Source organism: Podarcis gaigeae, assembly GCF_964106915.1.
Source record: "Podarcis gaigeae genome assembly, chromosome: 1".
NCBI classification, from domain to species: domain Eukaryota; kingdom Metazoa; phylum Chordata; class Lepidosauria; order Squamata; family Lacertidae; genus Podarcis; species Podarcis gaigeae.
In genome coordinates this window covers 10,933,358-10,955,463 of record NC_139678.1, presented here as the reverse complement: position 1 = coordinate 10,955,463, position 22,106 = coordinate 10,933,358, and the positions used below count along the sequence as shown (strand labels likewise).

The following is a 22,106-nucleotide window of genomic DNA, read 5'->3' as shown; positions in this document are numbered from 1 at the left end:
TGCCTTTCTTTCCTCCCTCCCGTTAAATCCCTCTCCTGCATTCTTAGCCAGCTGCTTCTCTGCACACCCCTCTAATGTCCCTTCTTTGTTTTTCCTTCGCTCCCCACTTAAAATGTGGTTACAAAGCATGGATCCTCAGGATCTTTGCATTGGGTCACCCCAAATTCACCATCAGATCACATAGCATGTCCATGGCTACAGCCTGCCCCCCAAAAATCACGCACCCACTGTTGCCTGGGGCTGCAATGGTGCAAAAATGTGGTTAAAAAGCATGGATCCACAGGGATTCTCAGGATTTTGGCATTGGGTCACCCCAAATTCACCATCAGATCACATAGCATGTCCATGGCTACAGCCTGCACCAAAAAAATCACGCACCCACTGTTGCCTGGGGCTGCAATGGTGCAAAAATGTGGTTATAAAGCATGGATCCACAGGGATTCTCAGGATTTTGGCATTGGGTCACCCCAAATTCACCATCAGATCACATAGCATGTCCATGGCTACAGCCTGCTCCCCCCCAAAATCACGCACCCACTGTTGCCTGGGGCTGCAATGGTGCAAAAATGTGGTTAAAAAGCATGGATCCACAGGGATTCTCAGGATTTTGGCATTGGGTCACCCCAAATTCACCATCAGATCACATAGCATGTCCATGGCTACAGCCTGCCCCCCCAAAATCACGCACCCACTGTTGCCTGGGGCTGCAATGGTGCAAAAATGTGGTTAAAAAGCATGGATCCACAGGAATTCTCAGGATTTTGGCATTGGGTCACCCCAAATTCACCATCAGATCACATAGCATGTCCATGGCTACAGCCTGCCCCCCCCCAATCACATACCCACTGTTGCCTGGGGCTGCAATGGTGCAAAAACGTGGTTACAAACCATGGATCCACATGGATCCTCATGATCTTTGCATTGGGTCAGCCCAAATTCACCATCAGAGCACATAGCATGTCCATGGCTACAGCCTGCCCCCCAAAAATCACGCACCCACTGTTGCCTGGGGCTGCAATGGTGCAAAAACGTGGTTACAAACCATGGATGCACAGGGATTCTCAGGATTTTTGCATTGGGTCAGCCCAAATTCACCATCAGATCACATGTCTGTGGCCACAGCATGAAGCACAAAAATTATACATCCACTGTTTCATTCAGAATGTTTTTTCCCTTGTTTTCCTCCTCTAAAAACGATGTGCGTGTTATGGTCAGGTGCGTGTTATAGAGCGAAAAATACGGTAGGTACCACTCTGGTGGGAAGGTAAACGGCGTTTCCGTGCACTGCTCTGGTTCGCTAGAAGCAGCTTAGTCAGGCTGGCCACATGACCCGGAAGCTGTACGCCGGCTCTCTCGGCCAATAAAGCGAGATGAGCGCCGCAACCCCAGAGTCCGTCATGACTGGGCCTAATGGTCAGGGGTCCCTTTACCTTTAGGGTAGTGATAAAGCAGGATATCAAATCCAAACTCCTCCTCTTCTTTTTCAGGGATGCTGGGAACTGCAGTCCAACAACAGCTGGCGACCCAAGTTTGAGAAACACTGGTTCCTCCTGTAATTCGTAAAGCTTGGGCCCCAGAGCATCTCTCTACATGAGACTGAGCGAGAGGCAGCAATGGTCTGACCGGGTGGAAAGGCAGCTTCCAAACTTCCCCACCTGCCCCACAAGAAGCCCCCTGGACCCACCTTTCACTCAAGTCCCTTTGTGTCGCTGGGATAGGTCTCTGGACTGTGACGGTTTGCCTTTGTAGTTTGGGAGGGGATGGAGAAAGGAGCGTGTGCACCCCTGAATTTTGCACGGAGGGAATGCGCCAAGTGAGAACCAAATCCATTGCTCCATCCCAGTTTTTCCTCCGCTCTTGCCCACAAGCGCAATAAGGTTGCTCATGGGGCATCTATGTTGGAAAATCTCAGCCCACCTTGTTTAGAAGGTACACTGACCAGTTTGCAAGGGGGCAGCCCTTTCTCTAGATACCTGGCCTGCGAAGTGATGCAAAACGGCGGACGATGCAGAGACCAAGATTTTTCTGCCCTGCTCTTCGTTGACAGCTCTAAGAACTCAGTTAATCAACCAGAGTCTGGCTGGCATAGATTGCTTCTTTAGAAACACTTCTTTGCTGCATTTCTCTCCCCCGCCCCGCTTAAGAATTTAACTCTCAGGTTCTTAAATAAGAGGATTAGTCACACCTGTCAGGCTGTTGCTATCCTCCCACTTAACTGCGCTTCCATGAAGCCTGTTTTTATAAGTGATTTATTGCAATTATCTAATGGAAAGTGGGGTTTTTTTCCGAAAAAAAGAAAAAAAAAGAAAGCACTCCTATGACTCCATAATTTTATTTAACATGGTGACAATGACGGCTTGCTGAAGTCGCTTGTCAACCCAATGGAGTATGGAAACTGCTTTGTTATTGGAGGGATGGGGGAGGGTGCATGATGTCGGGCTTTGGATGCCATCTCCCAATTTCTGGTTGCCAGGATCCTGCCCAGCTCCCTTCTCCTTCCTCCCCAACAGAGGAAGTCTCTTGCCCTCCAAGCTGCGCTGACCTTGGAGTTTTCCTAGACTTAGCGGTCACTTCTCAGCTTTCTGAGAGGGTAGCAGCTGTGAAAACTGGTGAAATCCACGCTAGGGAGTGTTAGGAAAGGAAAATAAAACACCTGATGCCATTACACAGCTGCATTTGGAATACCGTGTAAGGTTCTGGCTGCCTCACTTCAGAAAGGATATTGCAGAGTTGGAAAAACGTCCAGGATAGGGCAACCAAAACAATCAAGGGGATAGTTACAGGTAGGTGGCCATGTTGGTCTGCTGTGGTTGAAAAAAAAAAAATCCTTCCAGTAGCACCTTAGAGACCAACTAAGTTTGTTATTGTTATGAGCTTTCAGTGCCCTTCAGCTCTCTATTTTGGACAAACAGGCCAAACCCTACGCCAAAGGATAAATGCAACATAAATCTGATATCAGGATTCACAAGACAGAGAAACCAGTAGGAGAACACCTCAATCTCCCAGGACATTCTATACAAGATCTCAAAGTAGCTGTTTTACTACAAAGGAATTTCAGAAATAGACTGGAAAGAGAAGCTGCTGAATTGCAACTTACTTAAAACCATGGAGAGACCTGGTCTGAATAGAGACACTGAATTCTTATCTCATTATACATGATAAAGCTATTTTTAGCCATCTCACCCATTGCTTTTTCCTGTAAGACCTATTGCAATCGTTAACAGTCATCAACAGGTCTACCACACCTATCAGCCAGTCACCCATCTCCCACCACCCTTCTGAGTAATACCCCTCCCCACCCTCCCACTATATATAAGGGTCTGGTGAGTTCTGTTTCAGTGTATCTGAAGAAGTGTGCATGCACACGAAAGCTCATACCAATAATTAACTTAGTTGGTCTCTAAGGTGCTACTGGAAGGATTTTTTTTATTTTGTTTCGAATCAAGGGGCTGTGAGGGAAGGTCGCAACCTTCGGGACTTTTAAGAGGAAAGGTGAGTAAGAGGTTATCATGATAGCACTTAAAAATATGGAATTTGCTCCTGTAAGAGGCAGCGATAACCACCAAATTGCATTTCTTTAAAGGAGGATTAGACGAACTCCACGGAGGATAAGGCTCTCAATGGCTACTGTGCGCTGGCTCCACAGTTTGAGGCCATAGCGGATAGCTCAATTGGTAAGTGTGCGGTGCGGATAACGCCAGGGTTGCAGGTTCAATCCCTGTAAGGGACAGATGCGTCTTCCTGCACTGCACGGGGTTGGACTGGATGATCCCCAGGGTCCCTTCCAACTCTATTATATCAGTTGCTGGAAACCACAGGAGGGGAGAGCGCTCTTGCTGGTTTCCCACAGACATCTGGCTGGCCACTGTAAGACTAGACGGGACGTTGGCCTGATCCTGCAGACTCTTCTCATGTTTTTGTTTTCCAGAAACCGCTTTTTTATTTTTTTCCCTGCAGCATAGTTTTATGAGTATCAATATGTAAGGTTTTTATACAGTCAATCAATCTTTATTACGGTCCAGAGGCCCAACAAATCGTTACAAAGCAATGCACAATTCAGACAGCCTACCTCCAGGTTAAACAAGCATTTTGTTCAGACTTAAAGATTGGGATCATTGGTTCTTGCAACCACTGATAAAAACTTTGCCACTGCTAATGTTCTAGTGTTTGTCTGGTCTTCCAATAGGAACCTGACATAGTAAGTCTCTGATTTTCCCGGGAAAGGTACCAGCAAGGGTAAAATCAGTTCAGCCCTGGCTTGCTCATATTTCACACAGTGCAATGCTTTTTTAAAAAATTACCTGGTATGTGGTTGATTCCACAGTCAATCACGACCGCGCCAGGTTTGATCCAATCTCCTTTCACCATCTCTGCCTTGCCAGCAGCAACCACCAGGATATCCGCTTTGCTGACCTGCAAACAGAGCTTGCATCAACCCATGCTCCACCACCCTTCCCTCTTGCTCAGTCTCTCTACTACCCCACCCCTTTAAAGCAAATACTCTATTTTAAAAGAAATGTTTAAAGACAGGGAGAAGAGAGGAGAAGAACCCAGTGGTGGCTAGAGTCCATTAGGACTGCAAGGCCCTTCCCTCTTGACCCCATGCTTGATGGGGACATAGGAGAGGGCCTTCTTGGTGGCTGCTCCCAGACTCTGGAACTCCCTTCCACTTGAGAAGTCAGACTGGCGCTGTCCTATTTTTATTGCAATTATCTGTATAGTGGTTACAGATTTTTATGTATGGGTGTGTGTGTATTTGTGTATACATACATGTGTGTGTGTATATTGTTTAAACCCCCCCCCCCCATGTTTTAGCTGTTCCCATCAGGGAGGGAGAGTGAGCTATAAATAAATTTAGAAGAACAAAAAGAACAGGAAGAGGAAGAAGAAATAGGGTGTAATGCAGGAGGCCAACAGTAGGTGGAGCCAGAGCCAACAATGGGCAGAGCCAACTAATCCTATCTTTGTCCCCTGCATCCTCTCTGCTGACTTCTACAAGGAAACAGTGAACAGGGTGGTGATACAATGACTACTGCAATTGACACATGATAGTATCACCAAGGCAACTTTGTACTTCTAAGCACCATAATAAATAAAAATAATAACAACAATAATTTATTATTTATATCCCGCCCGCCTCCCAGCCTTACCTCCTCAGCCAGGGACGCAGTCTTCGAGTGGCATGTCGTCACAGTCGCGTGATTCCAGAGCAGGAGGTCGTGCATCGGAGCGCCAACTATCTTGCTGCGACCAATCACCACGGCTCTTTTCCCAGCCACCTGAACACCTGAAACACAGAACTGACAACTTAGTTTTGCCTGAATTCTGAGCCGTGGTAATGGCGTATTTCAGCCTCTAGGGCTTGTGGGATTCCACTGCATGAAAAAAGCAGAAGCTATACCGCTGAGCCACTTTGCTTCCCCACAGTCACGGTGGCATCTTTCTCCTAATCTTTTATATACAGTGGTACCTCAGGTTACATACACTTCAGGTTACATACGCTTCAGGTTACAGACTCCACTAACCCAGAAATAGTGCTTCAGGTTAAGAACTTTGCTTCAGGATAAGAACAGAAATCAGGCTACGGCGGCGTGGCGGCAGCAGGAGGCCTCATTAGCTAAAGTGGTGCTTCAGGTTAAGAACGGACCTCCGGAACAAATTAAGTACTTAACCTGAGGTACCACTGTATATATAATTTTTATTTATTTTCCATTTAATATTATACATTCACATCATCATTATCCACAATACTGCCCTGGCTCTTTAGAGCCTATTGACTTCCTTCCCTCTCGCCTCATGGCTTTCAAAATCAACCTTTATATCATTGCAATTTATACGTTTTACAATTCTAATTACGCTCATTACAGAATGGCTCAAAATTTACATTAATATAGAAAGACGGAAAATCTCTCATTACAAGTCTTCAAACAGCCCTGCTAGTGACGTTAATTGCTTACAATAATTTTCCAGATATCGTATAAATTTACTCTAATCCCTTTGGAATACTTGATTGCGCTGGTTTTGGATTTTTCCTGTCAGCTTTGCCAGTTCTGCAAAGTCCATCATCTTCACCTGCAACTCTTCTTTCGCTGGTACTTTTTGTTATTTCCATTTTTTGGCTAAAATAACTCTTGCCGCAGTTGTTGAACACATAGAGTCTTTTATCTTCTCTCGGTATCTCTTCACCCACTATACCCAGTAAAAAGGCTTCAGTTTTTTTAACAAAAGTATTTTTAAACATTTTCTTTAACTCATTATATACCATTTCCCAGAAAGCCTTTACCTCTTTGCAAGTTCACCACATGTGGTAGAAGATACATTTCCTTTCCTGATGATTTCGAGCACTCATTAGTTCTTGTACATTTTAGCCCTTTTCCTTAATATTTTGTCCCTAGCACGGCAAAACACAACAGGACCTTCATTCTTCCTGGACCTCTTTCACAGTAGCATCTTTACCAAGGCAAGAGGCCACATAGCTTTTCCTTGCTCACCTGTCTGCCTGATGAGCTCCATGCATCCTTTTGGCGTACAGGGGATGAAACAGTCTCCGAGATCGCCACGCGAGAGCTTCCCTGCATTAATACTGCTCAAGCTGAAAAGGTGAGAACAAAGCAGCAGTGGTCAGCGGTCTCTGAGGAAGGAAAAAGCTGGCTGGAATTCTATTCCCTCATTCTAGGTCTGGGGCAAACTGAAGCGCAACCTCCTCTGGAAATAAATGGGGGACGGGGGACGCAAATGTTATCTGTTCCAGAAGGTACAAGCATCCGGTTCTGGACTGAAATCCCTTTGCCATATACACTGGAAGAATGGCAGATGCAACTGATAGACTATATGGAATTAGCTGAAATGGCAGAATCCGAGACCTGGGAGAAGAGGCTGTGGAGGAGGACTGGAAGAAATTTAAGGACTATTTACAAAAATACTGTAAATTGTATGAGTGTTAAGAAAGATGTAAGATTATTAATAATATGGCACCATTAAGATAGTTAAAAGGAGTATGAAGACAAATGAAAATATAAGAAAAGACAAATTTTGGATAAATATTATGCTAAAATTAAGCTTTTAAGGTTTGGGTAAAACTATCTAAAATTAGGGACACAATATTGGAAATTATAATTGAAACAAGGTGATAAATTGCTGGGTAAAGTTCGAAAAACTTAGAACGCAGGAATGAGAGATGTGAGGAAGTCCAAAGAAGTGAAGAAAATGTGGATATTGAAAAAATTATGTTATTTTGTTCGCCTTTTTTGTTGTATTGAGAAAACCTTTAATAAAAAAAATTATATAAAAAAAAATGAAATCCCTTTGCCATATACGGTATGCATGTGATATAGGCCTGAAATCTTCTCATTTCAGTAGCAAAGATCTCACTTCAGAAGCACCAGTGTCAAAGCATTGATTCTTCAACACCAACTTCATTGGACTGGTCATGTTATGTGGATGCCTGATTATCGTCTTCCAAAGCAACGACTCTAATCCGAACTTAAAAATGGAATGTGTAATGCTGGTGGGTCAACAAAAGAGGTTCAAAGACCCTCTCAAGGCAAATCTTAAAAAAAAAAATAGTAGTATACAGTGGTACCAAAGGTTACAGATGCTTCAGGTTACATACGCTTCAGGTTACAGACTTCGCTAACCCAGAAATAGTGCTTCAGGTTAAGAACTTTGCTTCAGGATGAGAACAGAAATCGTGCTGCAGCAGCGTGAGGCCCCATTAGCTAAAGTGGTACCTCAAGTTAAGAACAGTTTCAGGTTAAGAACAGACCTCCGGAACGAATTAAGTTCTTAACCTGAGGTACCACTGTATAAACACTGAGAACTGGGAAACACTTGCCTGCAGGCGCTCCAGTTGGAGAACAGCCTTTACCAAGGTGTCATGTGTTTTGAAGACACTCAAACTCAGGACGAAAGGGAGAAACGCGCTAAGAGGACAGCATGCTTGGCAAAACCCTCACTGTGATCAATTCCCACCTGGAAACCTACATCCCCACTGTGGAAAGACATGCAGATCCAGAACTGGCCTCCACAGTCACTTACAGACTCACTTTAAAACCGTGTTTATGGAAGACAATCTTACTTGGCTAGGAGGGGTCGCCAAAGAAGAAAGTAAACCTTCTCACTTCAGTCTCATCTCCAGGCACCTCTCTGGAATTCCAGACAGAGGACATTCCTATCTCTACCTGGAAATTGCAAGGGATTGAACCTGCTCTACCGCAGACCTTTGACCCTTCCACAAACTTACCCGTCCACATCCTTTTCAGGTGCCACAGAATTGGTGACTTTCTCCGTGTTGATGGGCTTGTTGGTATCCAAAGGCAATTGTACTATAAACCCATGAACAGCAGGGTCCTCGTTCAGATTGTGAATGCATCTCAGCACCTGTTCGTTTAAAAGCAGGAACAGGATGGGGGGTGGGGGTGGAGAGAATTAGAAACAGGTGACGTTCTGCAACAAAATGTTGCAGCATAGCATTCTCCTGTTCAGGGTTCCAGTCTGCCATTCTATCTCCCTTCCTTCTATTCCCCACTGCTCCCCACATCTGTCAGCATTCTGTGGCTACTGAGCATGCTAACCCATCATGCTAGTCCTCATTGAGCTGTTTTGAACCTTCTCTCTCCGTCCCCCCCCCCCATGTTGTACATGTGTATTGTTGGGGGGCGTTTTGGGAGGGGTCATAGGAGGATGAACACACTTATGTCCATTAAAATATTTGAATTATCCACTGATGTCTGAGGGTCGCTCTCCCTTCCATCCCTGAGGGAGTTTATAAAGAACTCCTCTGTATGAAAGGAAGAAATTAGCTATCTGGACAACAAGATGGTTAATTCCAACACTTTAATTTTGTATCTCATAGAATCGTTCTCTCTCCTGAACCTCCCAACATGCAGCTTCATAGCACAATAGCAGATGACAGTAAGGTCACAGGTTCAATCCCAGGGACCTCCAACTGAAAAAGATCTCAGGAAGCAGATTTAGGAATCGATGAGGCACTTTCAGAAGAAACCGTGATCCGGCAAATGCAACAGGAACTCCCTGTGAAACCACAGAGAGATTCGTAAAGCAAAAGGGGGGTTACCTCGGCTTCTGTTGCAGTGCTTGGCAGCTTGATGTGGTTGGCATTGATCCCAATCTGGAAAATAAGACGGAGAACAAAATAGAAATCATTAGACTCTATGAATTGTGATGTGATTAGATGAAAAGCAGCCAAGTAATTTTCTCATTCTGGAAGGCTCAGGAAAGAGATGGCAGAACTGAGCCGAAACCTTTGGCTCCCTTCTTCTCCCCGCCACATGCACAGAAAGGGACCTTGCTCTGGGCAACTTTTCCAGAGAGGGAAAGTGTTTGCCCACTGGGCAGGAAAACACGTTGCCAAGGCAACCAGGAGACATGCACCATCTTCTCACGCTGTGATTTAGCTGTCCACCATCAACAAGGCAGTGTGCGGCGGCAACAGCATGTCTCCACCTTGCCCTCTTCTTGTTTATATCTTGGGATATAAACAGAAATAATATTCAGAACATTTTGTCCTTCTTTCTTTCTTTCTTTCTTTCTTTCTTTCTCACTGTGACTTTCCATGGAGGCGCTTATTTGGAGCAGCTGGGAATCAGGGCAACGACCACAGATCGGTGGCAGACCATAATGTTCTGGGAAGGGATGTAGCTCAGTGACAAGAGCATCTGCCATTGCTGTCAGTCAGTGAGGATAACACTAAGCTGGATGGAGCAATGGTCTGGCCCAGCACATGGCAGCGTCCGATGTTTCAAACTCACTCCCCACATGCAGACTGGCGGTCCTGTTGCCCATCACAACGTTCCTCCTAGAACGTTGCATCTTTTCCATGCGCCGCTGCCACAGCCAGGAATGGCGAGAGGAGTGCAGAACGACCATGGCTACACATGGCGCTGAAGCAATACCCAGGTGCTCTCCCCGAGTCACTGTTTCCTGGGCTCTGATGTGGTCCACCAGGCTATACCCACTGTGCCTCACAGCCTTTCTCAGATGTGAAGGAAATAAGCAGCTATCCTATCTTTAAAAGACATCTGAAGGCAGCCCTGTTCAGGGAAGCTTTTAATATTTAATGCTGTACTGTTTTTAACACTTGAATGGGAGCCGCCCAGAGTGGCTGGGGAAACTCAGCCAGATGGGCGGGGTATTAATAATAGTAATAATAATAATAATAATAATAATAATAATAATAATAATTTATTATTATTATTATTATTAATCAACACCAAAGTGAAAAGGGGGAATGAAACACTCCAGAGAACCCTACGCTATTTGGCGTGGGTAATATTACCTCGGCAGCAGCCTTGAGTTTCATGCTAATGTAGAGATTTGAATCATCCCGATCACCAACCTTTAGAAGGAGGAAGAGAAAAAAAATAAATCACAAATAGAAGGCAATTTATTGGTTTGACTTATTTTTGGTTCGGTTCCCAAGATAACTTAGCTCAAGGAAGTCAATGAAAGAAAAGTTTCTCATCCCCCCCCAATTGTGTAACCACTGACAGGGTGTCTCCTCGCCCCCCAAGCTCATCCAGAGGATAATAGGACCTTCCTTTAAGGGTCCTATTGGTATGGAGGCGGGAACTTCACACAAAATTAGCAGACCTCCCAGTTTGGGGCAACCCCACCCTCCAATAATAGGCCTCCATACCAAATCCCACATTACACAAGAACCGTCTGCTTCCTTACGTTCCTCTTCGGTCACTGAAATTCCACTGAAATGGGCAGTAGCAAATGGGGGAAAGGGTTAAGCCTTTCCTCATCCCCTGTAAATTTTAATTTCCTCCTCCCAAAGACTGCTTCGCAGATAATAAGCATTATTTCAAGACACAAAGTGGCCACGGATTACACCGTTCCAGACAGGCCAATGCCAAAGTTTCAGATTTTGATATATATATATATATATAATACAGAAAAACTGTTTTTGCAGGAAATTCTGTCCAAAATATCTGGAGGACATCCAAGTGGGTGAAGGACGCCGTAACGTCTGACCCCGTGAGCATCTGCTTTAGATGAAAACAAATCTCAAAATTGTAGATACAGCCGCTAACCTGTAGAATTGCAAGGCCTGGTCTGAAGCCTGGGACTCTCTCCTTCATTTCTGCCACTTGGCTCTTGAGCCTCTGCCTCACTTGCCTAGAAAAGGAAGAGATAGGAGGGAGAAAAGGAAGGCACCGGTCAGAAATCCAGCAGCAGGAAAAACTAGGAGAAGTAGAGTTCCAAACAGATGTGCCAGGGTTCAAAGCAACTTGGAACTTTCTGGAAGACTTAATCTTGGAACCTATGTTCCCACATTATTCATCGCGGAAGTGAGAAATTGGGTACTCCTGACTACTACTTTTCTACCTTTGCCCATAGAGGAAATTTTCCCTACATGTTGTGGACTACAACTCCCATCAGCCCCAGCCAGCCTGGTCAGGGTGATGGGAGATATAGTCCTGGGAGGCACCAGGTTGGGGAAGGCGGCCATAATGCATGAAGGTGGAGCGAGAAATTGTGACAAAGCAAAACTGTAAGAACCCAGGGAGCTGCCTTACACCGAATCAGACCTTTGGTCCACCTAGCTCAGTACAGTGGTACCTTGGGTTAAGAACTTAATTCGTTCCGGAGGTCCGTACTTAACCTGAAACTGTTCTTAACCTGAAGCACCACTTTAGCTAATAGGGCCTCCTGCTGCCGCTGAACGATTTCTGTTCTTAACCTGAAGCAAAGTTCTTAACCTGAGGTAATATTTCTGGGTTAGCCGAGTCTGTAACCTGAAGCGTATGTAACCTGAGGTACCACTGTAGTGTCCACACTGACTGGCAGCAGCTGTCTGGGGAGATGCTGGGGACTGAACTCACAACCTTCTGTATGCAAAGCAGATGCTCTGTCACTGAGCTATGGATTCCAAGATGCCAAGGTCCAATCACAGAGTCAGTGGTACCTCGGGTTACAGACGCTTCAGGTTACAGATTCCACTAAGCCAGAAATAGTACCTCGGGTTAAGAACTTTGCTTCAGGATGAGAACAGAAATCGCATGGCGGCAGCAGCGGGAGGCCCCATTAGCTAAAGTGGTACCTCAGGTTAAGAACAGTTTCAGGTTAAGAACGGAGCTCTGGAACGAATTAAGTTCTTAACCCGAGGTACCACTGTAAAGCAGTTTTCAAGAGGCAGCAAGGAAATCCATGCATTTTCACAGGAAACATGTGCATAAACGCCATTTGTTACTCTGCATTGGCTCCCAGTACGTTTCCGAGCACATTTCAAAGTGTTGGTGCTGACCTTTAAAGCCCTAAATGGCCTCAGTCCAGTATACCTGAAGAAGCGTCTCCACCCCCATCGTTATACCTGGACACTGAGGTCCAGCACCAAGGGCCTTCTGGTGGTTCCCTCATTGCGAGAAGTGAGGTTACAGGGAACCAGACAGAGGGCCTTCTTGGTAGTGGCGCCCGCCCTGTGAAACACCCTCCCTTCAGATGTGAAGGAATAACAGCTATCCTATCTTTAAAAAACATCTGAAGGCAGCCCTGTTTAGGGAAGTTTTTAATATTTAATGCTGTATTGTTTTTAACATTTGATTGGGAGCCGCCCAGTGTGGCTGGGGAAACTCAGCCAGGTGGGCGGGGTATAAATAATAAATTATTATTATTACTGATTGCATCCCGCCTTTTCCTCCAAGGAACTCAGGGTGGCATACATGGTTCTCCCCTTTGTGTAATTCCCACAGCAACCCTGTGAGGTAGGTCAGGCTGAGAGGCAGTGATGGGCTAAGTGGGGACTCGAACCGTGGTCTCTCCCCGGTTCCTAGTCAGACACCCTAACCAAAATACTACACTGGCTCTCAGATTAGACCATGCTGGCTCTCACGCCACCCGATTTAGGAACAGAAAAGCAAAGACAATGAGCTACGCCAACACAAAGAAACCACAATTCATTCTCATCTGTACTATATGTACGATCTCATGGATAAGTAGCTGCCTCTTGTTCATGATATAGCTGGTCTCCAACTGCTGTTCAGGCACAAGCTAAAAAGATTAAGTCAGGCACATTCATTGTGCATTTAAAAATAATAGGATTTAAAAATAAGAACCCCAGTGAAAACAAAATCAAATGGATCCGCCAGTTGCTATTACAGTCACTCTTGAGGCGCACTGCACCACGCCGGTTTGCGGGAATAATAATACTCGCATTGCAATGCCATCTACTGAGCACTGGGCGCAGCTGCAGGTAACAGAAACTGCTTTTGTAAATAAAAAAAGGGTTTTAATTAAAGAGCAAACAGTAAGTCCCATTTTTAGCCTGTAGATATTCATAATATTTGACAAGGTATGCAGATCTTCAACTACTGACCTCTGTTTAAAAGTGTTTTGCTTTGATTTTATAGCTTTCTGCTTCTTACTTTGCCCATCGTGGCACCCTCCAGATGTTGGGAACTAGTTTTGACATCTGGAGAGCAGCAGGTCGGCAAAGGCTGACATAACCCATTTATTCATTATGTAGGTTTTGACAATGCACTTGTAAGAATGCACAAGGGAAAATCTGCAGAACCCAGAATTATGAGAATGGATAATAAGTCCACCAGCAATTTCCAGGGATTGGGGGGGGGGGGGAGGCCTAGATTCTAGGCGTGTATTTGATACTTGCTTTCTTTTTCTTCTTCTTTTGGATAAAAATCTGGTTCTGGCTGCAAAGAAGTTAATACTCACACCTAAGCAAATTATTACTTCTACCTAGAGGAAACCAGTGTGCTACGCAGATCTGGCACTAACATTTGGCATCGCTGGGCAGATTAGGAGAACCACCGCAGATTCACACCCAATCCCCACCCTTAATTTCTTTGCTAGTCCAGCACTCTAAAAAGCACCAGATGGGTGGATCTTGCCACCCTTTAAATATCCCATAATAATCCCAATCTGGGGCATTGTGGGAAATTAAAAGGGTGGCTAGAGTCAGCTGCCAGCACCACCTAAAACATTGCCACCACCAGGGACCACTGACAAAGGATGTTTTCTCAACTAGGGCCAGGGCCTTTTCAGTACTGGCCCCGACTTGGTGGAACGCTCTGTCACAAGAGACTAGGGCCCTGCGGGACTTGACATCTTTCCACAGGGCCTGCAAGACAGAGCTGTTCCGCCTGGCCTTTGGTTTGGACTCAGTCTGACCCTTATGTTTCCCTCTCCTTATGGTTTAGATCTATGGGCTACTATTAAAATGGGGCTGCATTTTAAATTGTATTTTAACCTGTATTTTAAAATTGGTGTGCCCCCCCCATTATGTTTTTATTGTAATTTTACTGGTGTTAGCAGCCCTGAGCCCAGCTCTGGCTGGAGAGGGCAGGGTATAAATAAAAATTTATTATATTATCATTATACAAAGTGAGACCATTGGTCCAGCTAGCACAGTAGTGTCTCCTGGAGTTGTCTCTTAAGATCTTACTTTGCCTGCAAAACCTCCCTTGGGAGGTTGTGAACTCTCCTTCCTTGGGGGTTTTTAAGCAGAGGTTGGATGGCCATCTGCCATGGATGAACTAATTGAGATTCCTGGATGGCAGTGTTGGACTCTCCCAAAGGGCATTCACCTGACACCTTCATTATACACCTTTAGGCACCAGGCAAAAACATTCTTTCAACCCAGGCTTTTGGTTGATCTGATTTACATCACATGCCCTTTTAAAATGTGTGGGGGGTTTTTTTGGGGGGGGGCGCCTACTGGGTTGTTGTTTTTATTTTTATTATGTATTTTGTGGTTTTATATCTTGATTTTATTCTGCGAACCGCCCTGAGGCCCCCCAGGTATAGGGCGGTATATAAATTCCATAAATAAATTAGAAGAATAACCGCCAGGGACTCCTTCCAACTGTACAGTTCTATGAATCGGCAAAAATATAACATGTGAATTTGTCAGCGGTTAGCACCTTCCCTGCTAACTTTTGTTTCACAATTTTTAGAGTTGGCAGATTCTGTGATGAGCCATAAAGGACAATCTGTTCTAAATGTCAGCTAGTTAATATTTCACCAAAACCCACTCAAATATCTCCCTCGGCTGCAATGCTAGGGACAGGAAGCGAGGGCTGAAGTCCCAGTACAAGAGATTACAGGTGCCCCTAAAGGTAAAGGGACCCCTGACCATTAGGTCCAGTCATGGCCGACTCTGGGGTTGCGGCGCTCATCTCGCTTTATTGGCCGAGGGAGCCGGCGTACAGCTTCCAGGTCATGTGGCCAGCATGAGTAAGCCGCTTCTGGCGAACCAGAGCAGCGCACGGAAACGCCGTTTACCTTCCCGCCGGAGCGGTACCTATTTATCTACTTGCACTTTGGCATGCTTTCGAACTGCTAGGTTGGCAGGAGCAGGGTCCGAGCAACGGGAGCTCACCCCATCGCGGGGATTCGAACCACCGACCTTCTGATCAGCAAGTCCTAGGCTCTGTGGTTTAACCCACAGCACCACCCGCATCCCTACAGGTGCCCCTATAAATAAAGCCTATTGTTTTTCATATTTTGCCCTAATACATGCGTGGGAAACTTTTGTTCTAGTGAGGGCCGCATTTAAGTCTTGGTGACCTTCTGAGGTGGGCGGGGACGGGGCAAAAGTGGGTGGGGCTACAAATATGAAGGTTAGATTTTGTACAGGAACATAGCCATAGTGTCTGATTGTCTTTTAAAGACGTCCAAGTTGGTGGCCCTCAGTACATGACGCTCACCCATGGTTCTGTCACAGCGTCTCATTCTAACCAGCCTCACAGGGTTGTTGTGAGGGTAAAATGGAGCGGGGCCACAATGCACACCACCCAGAGAAAAGGACGGACGTAAATGTGATAGTAAACAATTGTGGGAGCAAAGTACTTTCTTTGGTCTGTCCCACATCTCAGCAAGATAACGTGTGATCAGATACAGCAATGTATAAAGGTCAAGGGACCCCTGACAATTAAGTCCAGCCGTGAATGACTCTGTGGTTGTGGCGCTCATCTCGCTTTACAGGCCGAGGGAGCCGGCATTTGTCCGCTTCTGCAAACAGTTTTTCTGGGTCATGTGGCCAGCATGACTAAGCTGCTTCTGGCGAAACCAGAGCAGCGCATGGAAACGCCGTTTACCTTCCTGCCGGAGCGGTACCTGTTTATCTACTTGAACTGGCATGCTTTCGAACTGCTAGGTTGGCAGGAGCTGGGACAGAGCAACGGGCACTCACCCTGTCGCGGGGATTCGAACCGCCAACCTTTCGGCCGGCAAGCCCAAGTGGTGGTTTAACCCACAGCGTCACTCGCATCCCTACAGCAATGTACATTGGCACCTCTGGTTACGTACTTAATTCATTCTGGAGGTCCGTTCTTAACCTGAAACTATTCTTAACCTGAGACACCACTTTAGCCTCCTGCCGCCACCACCGTGCAATTTCTGTTCTCATCCTGAAGCAAAGTTCTTAACCTGAGGTACTATTTCTGGGTTAGCGGAGTCTGTAACCTGAAGCGTCTGTAACCCGAGGCACCACTGTATATATCTAGATATTAAATAACTTTGTGGCAACTGAAAAAGACATACAGATTTATTGTGGCACAATCCATGTAGCAACAGCATTTGCTGCAACATTTACTTCTTGGTTTTACGCTTCTGCAGACGTCATCAACTTGGTGTCCTCCAAATGTTTGGGACTGCAATTTCCATCAGCCCCAGCCAGGAGTTGTAGTCCAGAACATCTGGAGGCTGTTTTCGAAATTCACATTTAGCACCTAGCTACTGACCACTTGTGACCAAGTGCGGGTGCCAGGGTGCTAGGACAGCACCTGATACCTCCAAAATCTGGAGGTGCAAGCCTAGGGATCCTTGGACTGTGTTCACACACTAGTAACACACCCTGAAGAATTCTACCCATTATATTTTATCTGCAGAATCAGAATGGATTTCAGGAACCAAAACGCTTTTCCTGTGCAGCCTGAACAAGAGAGGTGAACAACGTTGTAGTTAATTGTTGTCGCTTGTCTTCCACTTAGCCCACCCCACTGCCCTGCTCACAGTTGTGAAGAATATTCTGACGTCATGAATGCTCTGTGTCACCGTTAAGAAAAAGAGGTTGAAAAAGGCCAGTATATATGTGGGCTGTCCCTGGATCAAGTGACTTTTCTATTTAATTAAGTTCTTAATCTAGCTCAAAGTTGTCATCTGAACTAGGCAGACGTTTAACTTAGAATAAACCACAGTCAGGAAAATTAGACATTCCATTTTAGCAACCGTAACCTTGGTTTGAGGAGCCATTTGGCACCAAGGTTATTATATAACTGAGTTTCTAACACTATCTGGAGAGTACCAGGTTGGTATAATGATCGGATTGCTATGCAGGAAAAATGTAATGTGCAATGTGGCCTTTTGTCAAGTAAACTACCACCACCGCCAAACAAAAAGGTCCCTTTTGTCTTCTAGTGTAAATTGAAGTGTTGTATGAATGGTATCCCCAACCGCAGAGAGCCCAAGGCAGCCTAGAGCCCTGCTTCAACAGAAAACACAGATTCAAAGCTGTTCTCAAGTTGTAGGTCATTTCAAAGAATAATCTGGATTGAGCAGTTGTAAACAGAATTTCCCCTTCTGTAAAATGGGGAACAGTAATAAATAAATATTAAGTTGCCTCAAATAACGGGAAAAAAATCTCTCTAAATTTACCTGGCAGGGGGGGAAAGTCATGAACTAAACATAAAATTTTGATAGATTTAAAAGAAAGAGGAGGCTTTGCCCTGCAATTGTATTATGAGGCAGCCTGCTTGTGCTGGTTAAAATAATGGATCGTATTGGGAAATGCAGACATTTTAGATCTAGAAGGTCATGACATAAAATTTGGCAGACATGCTTGTCTTTGGTATGGGAAAGCTAAAAATTATATGAGTTTTACAAACCACATTATCAGGAAGACTTTGTATAGAGTCTGGGAGAAGTATAAAAATTTGCTGGAAAGAAACACACCTCTATGGTTATCTATGGGAATCGCTTGGAAGACACATTTGTGTGAGCGTTCCAAGAACCCGAAAAGGGGGAAAGGGCATATGTTGCTGCAGGAATTTCACAAATAAAGGGCTAAGGCATTCCACAGGCTTGCAAGTTCAACCAGATGAAACTACAAAGGCTCCCTGGTTAAATTTCATGCAGGCCCAGATCCTGTAGTGCAGTGCTCTTGCCTGAAGCTGTTTTCTTTGCTGGCTCCCTTGTCTTTCGACTTCCAGCGCTGTGTTAAAATTGTGCAATTGGGTGGTGAGCTGGGGGTGGGGGGAGAGAAGGGAAAGGCAGCTGGATCAGAGGCCAATTATCTGCTTCCAATGCAAAATTGACATATGAAGGTCAACCTGTATGGATTCAGCAGCAGTAATGAAAGCAGCGCCACTAAATTAAAGCAGTCCACATCGCCCAGCCATCAGCTCTGGTTGCATACACGCTATACATTTAAAGCCAATGACTTGCCCCATTATAATCATGGGAACTGTAGTTTACCTCTCGCTGAACTATAATTCCCAGCACCCTTAAACTAAATTACAGCTCCCTGCCTGCAAATTGCCTAGGGACGTATATGTCCAATTCACAAATCAATAAATTGCCAATGGTCAGGGATGATGGGAGCTGAGCACATATATAAAGGACTGGGAACCTGCGGCCTTGCAGGACTACAGTTCCCATCACCCCTGACCACTGGTCATGCTGGCTTGGACTGAAGACAGCATCCCATGGTTTGCATAATTTTCAGCTCCAATGCACCCCTGCACTCAAGGGTAGTGATGAGCTTCAGAAAAGAGGCTGTGGGACTATGGCAACACTCATGGTGGAATGCAATATAACACTGACGCCAGCATTTCAACAGCACAAACATTTCAAGGCTTTCCCCAACCCTCTGGGGCAGCTTGGGGAGAGGAGAGGAAGGGAGCAGTCTTTTGCAGAAGCAGAAAACCTCACACGGGCGGAACAAGGGAGAAAGCTTATACTCTCATGCTGCAAAGAGGTCTAACAAGCCTCCTGGGCGCAGGCAGAAATCTAACAGGTGAGGTTTTTTGTTTTGTTTTGTGCAGCATGCAGGTACAATGACAGAGGAATCAAACTAAAAGCAGCTTCTTCAGCCAGGCCCCTGGAAAAAAGTGAGCTTTAAAAGCAAAGGTTTCAAAAGACGACATAGTTTAAGACACACACATATGATTTCAGGATCAAGGAATCAAATGTTAATCAGTCGCGGACCAGCTGCTGGGTTAATATTAAGCCAGCAGAGCAATAAAGGGAGACAGGAGACAATTCCCTTGGAAATCTCTGCAGGCCACAGCCCTCCTCCCTGGTCCTCTCCCAGTATTTCTGCCAGGCTGGAATGTGTCCTCTCCAAGTCTGATAATACAGTCATACCTCGGGTTACACACACAGGTTGTGCGTTTTTGGGTTGTGTCCGTGCCAAACCGGGAAGTACTGGAATGGGTTACTTCCGAGTTTGAGCGCTTGCGCATGCTAAACCGCGCTTTGCGCGTGCGCAGAAATGCCGAATCGCAACCCGCAGACACAGCGCTGCGGGTTGTGAACGTGCCTCCCGCACAGATCACATTCACAACCCAAGCGTCTACTGTACTACTTTTTTGTGTAGATGGAGAACAGAGACAGGGTGCAGGAGCACATGCTGAGAAGCTCTCCTGCTGTAGAAAGGCAGCATTCGCATTCGCTGCTCTGGCCACTTTTGCCTTCCTCCTTGCACAGCACTGAGGCATGGCTCTCCAAAGGCTCCAGGGAGCATAATGGCTCCCTTTGTACGACAGCTCCGCCGGGTACCAATCTATATCTGGGCATCGTTCAAAATGCTGGCTTTGATCTATTATCTCCGTCCCACCACCCTCACGGGCATTCTTGGTGGGGGTTGCAGGACAGGGCCTTCTCGGTGGTGGTAGCTCCCAAACTCCCTCCCTCGAGAAGCTCGACTCGCTCCCTCCTTGCTGTCCTCCCACCTTCACGTTCCAATGGGCTGCTGGGAACAGACTGCTTTTAAAGAAAGGGCTGTTGCCGTGCTGCTTTTGCAGTTATCCGTATGCTTTTAAGGTATTTTATCTATGCATATAGTTTAAATTTTGATTGTTGTCCCTGCACTTAAGTTTTTAGCAGTTCTTATTTTTGTTTGTACGCCACCTTCCTTGCAAGTAAATAAATATATAATGATAATAGTAAAAAATAAAACGTTGCCCAGAATGGAATGCAACCCTCAGGGTGCAGGGGTAAAATCATAGAATTGTAGGGTTGGAAGGGACCACGACGGTCATCTAGTCTAACCCCCTACAATGCAGAAATCTCTTGCTTGAACCAATGACCCTGAAATTAAAGAGCCTCATAGCTCAGTTGGTCAGAGCATGGTGCTGATAATGCCAAGGTTGCAGGTTCAATTCCTGCATGGGGCAGCTGCATATTTCTGCGTTGCAGGGGGTTGGACTGGATGACCCTCAGGGTCCCTTCCAACTCGACAATTCTTTGGTTCTATGCTCTAGCGACTGATCTATCCCTGACGACTGGCCATGCTGGCTGGGGCTGATCTGAGTTGCTGGAGAGCTGGAGCAGCTGGAGAGAGCCACCGGGCAGCTAGCCCTGCCCTGGAGGAAAAGGCCGGTCTCGGGTTCGATTTGCAGCCCTATGACGCCACCACCTTGCAGAGGCTCAGCAGTGCCGAGTCTGGCCCTGCCTGGATGGGAGACCACCTGGGAACCGGGCATAGGACCCTCCTTTGGCCTCCAGGCGATGGGAGGAAGGCGGGCGATTTCAAAAAAGAAGAAGAAAGAAGTTAAAACGAACGGCAACTTCATGCAACAACCAATAAGTTGGATGGAAGCGAAGGGAAACGGCACGTGGCTTTGGGGGAGTCTGCGTGGGAGGGCTCCCTCCCTCCAAGCACGAGACTCTTAATCTGACGGTCGTGGGTTCGAGTCCCCCATGGGACAAAGAGCAGCTGATCTCCGTGGTCCCTTCCAACTCTACAATTCCATGAAGCTGGTGAAATCTACGCCAAGTGGCGCGCAAGTCCCGCGGAACTCCACGCGGGCGAGCGACTCCTGTCTGGATGTGCGCTGGGACGCGCAGCAAACCCGGAATCCTTCATCCTAAGGGGGTTCTGGCCCTCTGGGAGAAGTGGGGCGCAAAACACGCCCCCCCTTACAGCCCCGAGTCCAGGTGCGCCCTAGCAGGCCCCGAGAGCGATGCATACACGCGTCTCCTTCCTGCCCGCCTCCCCGCGCGCAAACCCCGGCCCTCCCCAAAGCCCCGAGGGGGCGGCGGCGGCGACCTACTCGGAAACGGCCTTGCCGCTGATGATCTCGGCGGGAGGCATGGCGACACCCCGGGCGAATGCAGCTCCTGCGCTCAGTGAAGCCCCGATGGTGCCTGCCGAGGGGTCAAAAGAGGAGGCCCGTCTCGCCCTCCCCGCCCCTCTGCACGGGACACCCACGTGGCCGCGAAACTTTTTCCTCTTTCCCTCCCCGCAAGCTCAGGCCGGTCGACCCCGGCCGATCCCCGCCCGCGCCAGGGGCGGAGGCAGGCGGAGGAGGAGGGAGCCAGCGGATCTCCAACGCGACTGGCCGCCTCTTCCTCCGGCGCGCCCGCCCCCTCCAGGCCCCCGATCCGCCCCTTTGTGCGCGATCCAAGGTGCGTCGGTTCCCCCGAGGGAGTGCAACCGCCTCCCTCCGCCTCCTCCTGAGTAGGTGGGGCCGGTGGGGATCCCTCGCTGCCTTTCGATCTGGTGGAAGAGAGGTCACAGGGTGGAAAGAAGTGTGGTTGTGTCGGACCGTAGCTGTCAACTTACAGATTTGAAAATAAGGGGCCAGCAGCCTCAAAAATAAGAGATCAGCAGCCAAAATAAGAGATTTTGGCTTAGTTTATACAGAAACCCGCCACTGATGGAGCCATGCTGCTTGGGCTGCCACTGACTGTGTTTTGCAGAGGGTTGGACTAGAAGATCCTAAGTGTCTACAACTCCAACCAAAGAAGAGTGGCAGACAAAACTGATGAATGACGTCGAGATAGCAAAGCTTACAGGCAGAATTAGAAACCAGGAAGAAGACCTCTTTAATAAAGAATGGGGAAAGTTTATAATTTAGTTGAAAAGCTATTGTAAAGAGTTACATACATTGGTAGGATTG

The 22,106-nt window shown here is 46.6% G+C and overlaps 1 protein-coding gene across 2 annotated transcripts in view; it reads right to left on the bottom strand.

Annotated features, from left to right (window-relative positions):
- The window catches only part of MTHFD1 (methylenetetrahydrofolate dehydrogenase, cyclohydrolase and formyltetrahydrofolate synthetase 1), a 75,769-nt gene extending 54,201 nt beyond the window's left edge, over positions 1-21,568 (bottom strand). For both annotated transcript variants that reach the window (XR_014562536.1, XM_083732569.1), the window contains exons 1-8: positions 21,258-21,568; positions 11,058-11,142; positions 10,298-10,357; positions 9,077-9,130; positions 8,243-8,379; positions 6,492-6,592; positions 5,151-5,287; positions 4,302-4,413 (exon numbers count right to left, since the gene is read on the bottom strand). Coding sequence is in view for 1 of the 2 variants with exons in the window: in XM_083732569.1 (XP_083588695.1) it covers positions 4,302-4,413; positions 5,151-5,287; positions 6,492-6,592; positions 8,243-8,379; positions 9,077-9,130; positions 10,298-10,357; positions 11,058-11,142; positions 21,258-21,298 (727 nt within the window). In the remaining variant the exon portion in view is untranslated. The remainder of the gene's footprint in view (positions 1-4,301; positions 4,414-5,150; positions 5,288-6,491; positions 6,593-8,242; positions 8,380-9,076; positions 9,131-10,297; positions 10,358-11,057; positions 11,143-21,257) is intronic.
- Between the last annotated feature and the right edge of the window lie 538 nt (positions 21,569-22,106).